Source organism: Vanellus vanellus, assembly GCF_965231255.1.
Source record: "Vanellus vanellus genome assembly, chromosome: 20".
NCBI lineage: Eukaryota > Metazoa > Chordata > Aves > Charadriiformes > Charadriidae > Vanellus > Vanellus vanellus.
This window is the reverse complement of record NC_138925.1, coordinates 791965-794723: the sequence shown is the minus strand read 5'-3', so window position 1 is coordinate 794723 and position 2759 is coordinate 791965. Positions and strand designations below refer to the sequence as shown.

The 2759-nt window shown below is 47.3% G+C and overlaps 1 protein-coding gene across 1 annotated transcript; it reads right to left on the bottom strand.

Annotated features, from left to right (window-relative positions):
* Positions 1 to 864: 864 nt before the first annotated feature.
* LOC309680003 (olfactory receptor 6B1-like) lies at positions 865 to 1812 on the bottom strand (the record flags this gene model as incomplete). The annotated part of the gene is made up of 1 exon (XM_082493488.1): positions 865 to 1812. The coding sequence occupies one exon, from the start codon at positions 1810 to 1812 to the stop codon at positions 865 to 867; it is 948 nt and encodes a 315-aa protein (XP_082349614.1).
* Positions 1813 to 2759: the final 947 nt, after the last annotated feature.

Sequence of the window (2759 nt, the reverse complement as noted above, 5' to 3'; positions counted from 1 at the left end):
CATAACCTTAGAGACACATCCAGACACACATGCATACCACCCCACTGTCCTGGCCAGTTGGCTGGTAGGACAGTGGGGCACTTGAAGAGCAGGGCACCTGGAGAAGGCATGTGGGGAGAGGGACAGCTGGTCCTTTTGACCAGCAAACAGGGAGAGACAGGGTGTTGAAGGAGGCAGGCAGGGTACGTGAAGGATGTGCCAGGGCTCTTGAAGAAGGGCTCCTCACGTCCTTACACCTCCCAATACCCGCAGTGATTTAATAAGAGCAGCCCCTATAGTGTCAGTTCCACTGCTTTCTGAAATTCAAGGTTGTTGTCTTTTTATAGGAAGTTTTAGTCTGTAGGAAGTTCTCAGCCAGTGGCCTCTGCCATCTGCACCACGCATTGTACAGTGCTGGAGGGGTTTTTTTTGCAGGCCATGGTTGGTCTTTTCCAGTCTCAGTTTTAGGATTGTTTTTTTTTTTTCCTTTTTGAGGAACTTGTTTCTTGGTTATGCTCAAAACAATCTTCTTCCAGCTCTCAAGATTAGACTTTCTCAGTAAGCAGTACCTGAACACCAGTGAGCTGTTTATAGTACTGGGATGACACTTACACTTCGCATCATAACAAGAAACACCTGGTCCCCAGCTCTGGTTGACACAAGTTTCCATAAGAAGTTGATAAGCCTTACAGGCTAGGACCAAGACCTTGCATCCAGAAAATTTATCATAAGCAACAGTTGGCCTAAGACCTGTAACATAGTACTGGCAATACTGTTTTTTTCTGTGCCATCGATCAACACTTCTAGAAGGTAATTGCACATCTACTGGTGTGGACGCAGTGGGAATGATCAGGGAGGAGGGCACAGGAGCAGGAAATGAACTGTCTAGGCAGTGCAAACCCTAGCAGTGAAGGCTCTCCTCAGGGTGTCCCTGACTTCATGGTTTCTCAGGCTGTAGATCAAGGGATTAGCAAAAGGAGTGATGACAGTATAAAAGAGAGAGAACACTTTGTTCAGGGGCCTCAGTGTTTCAGTATCTGGGAGTACATACACAAAGATGATGGTTCCGTAGTAGAGGGTGACCACAATGAGGTGGGAGGAGCAGGTGGAGAAGGCTTTGTGACGACCAGTGGAGGATGGGATTCTCAGAATGGCCGTGATGATGCACATGTAGGAGGTGAGCGTGAGGAGGAAGGGAGGCAGAGTAAACAAAGCAGAAAGCAGCAACGTCACCAGAGCCATTAGGCTGGTGTCAGAGCAGGACAGTTTTAACAGTGGGGCGAAATCACAGAAGAAATGGTCGACGTCAGTGGGACCGCATAAGGCCATGCCTGACATCCAGTAGGTATTGGCAACGGTGGACAGGAACCCACTGATCCATGACATAGCTGCCAGGTGCAGGCAGGACCTAACCCTCATCAAGGTTGCATAGTGCAGTGGTCTGCAGATGGCCATGTAGCGGTCCAGTGACATCACAGCCAGGAGACAACACTCTGCTGCTGTCAGAGAACCAAAGCAATAATATTGTAGGATGCAGCAGCAGAGGGAGATGGCCCTGTTCCCTGTCAGGAAGCTGGCCAGCAGCCTGGGCAGGATGGTGGAACTGTTGCAGACCTCCAGGCAGGACAAGTTCCCCAGGAAGAAGTACATGGGGGTATGAAAGTGCCAGTCAGCCACCACTAGCACAATGATGGAGATGTTTGCAGCCATGGTCATGATATAGATCATCAAGAAAAGCAGGAAGAGAGGAACCTGGAGCCCAGAGCCATGGCTGAATCCCAGGAGGGTGACTTCTGTGATGGATGACTGATTCCACTCAACTGTGTTTTCCATCAAAAATTCTCCGGGAAAGAAAAACACAACCTGGGGGAAGGTAGAAAGATGGTTAACATGAGTAAACCAGCAACAGGCTCTGCCTGGCCCTGCTTGAGCCGAGGGTTGGACAAGACGACCTCCAGAGGTGCCGTCCAAACTCAGCCATACTGCAATTTTACAAAATAACACACCCCCCCCCGAGTTGTGTCTTTCTGCACTGAAATCTCTTGATGTCTAATATTTTTTCTTTTCACTTTGTTCAGAAGACCATCCAGTATTGTAATGTGTCAAACATCATAGCACAATCTGAATTAATTACTGCTTCAGTTGACGTAGAAAGCCTCTACCTAATGGAAGCTCTAAAAGATACCCTTATTATTCCTACTTCTGCTACTGGTGCTGTGTGTGAAAGACACAGTCCTATAGAAGGACAATTGCTTTCTCCAGTTTCACTTAAATTGCTTTTTAGTAGGGCCTGTTGCAATAGGACAAGGGGTAATGGTTTTAAACAAAAAGATGGAAGATTTAGACTAGATATAAGGAAGAAATTCTTGATGATGAAAGTGGTGAAACGCTGGAACAGGTTGCCCAGAGGTGGTAGATGCACCATCCCTGGAAACACTCAAAGTCATGTTGGACAGGGCAACCTGATCTAGTTGAAGATGTCCCTGCTCATTGCAGGGGAGGGTGGACTATATGACCTTAAAAGGCTCCTTCCAACCCAAACTGTTCTATGATTCTAAGTGATGCTGTGCCTCAACGGACTGTTGAGGTGTGCTAGAAACAGCACACATGCATGCAGATAAAACCACATGCATGCACCTATTCACACACAGAGCATGTCTCTGCTCACACACACAGGAGTGCATGAATTCACACACAAAAGACACGTCAACACAGGCAAACATATATAAGCATGCACAGAAGTACACCAAACTTCATAATCCTAGGGAGGCAAACAGAAA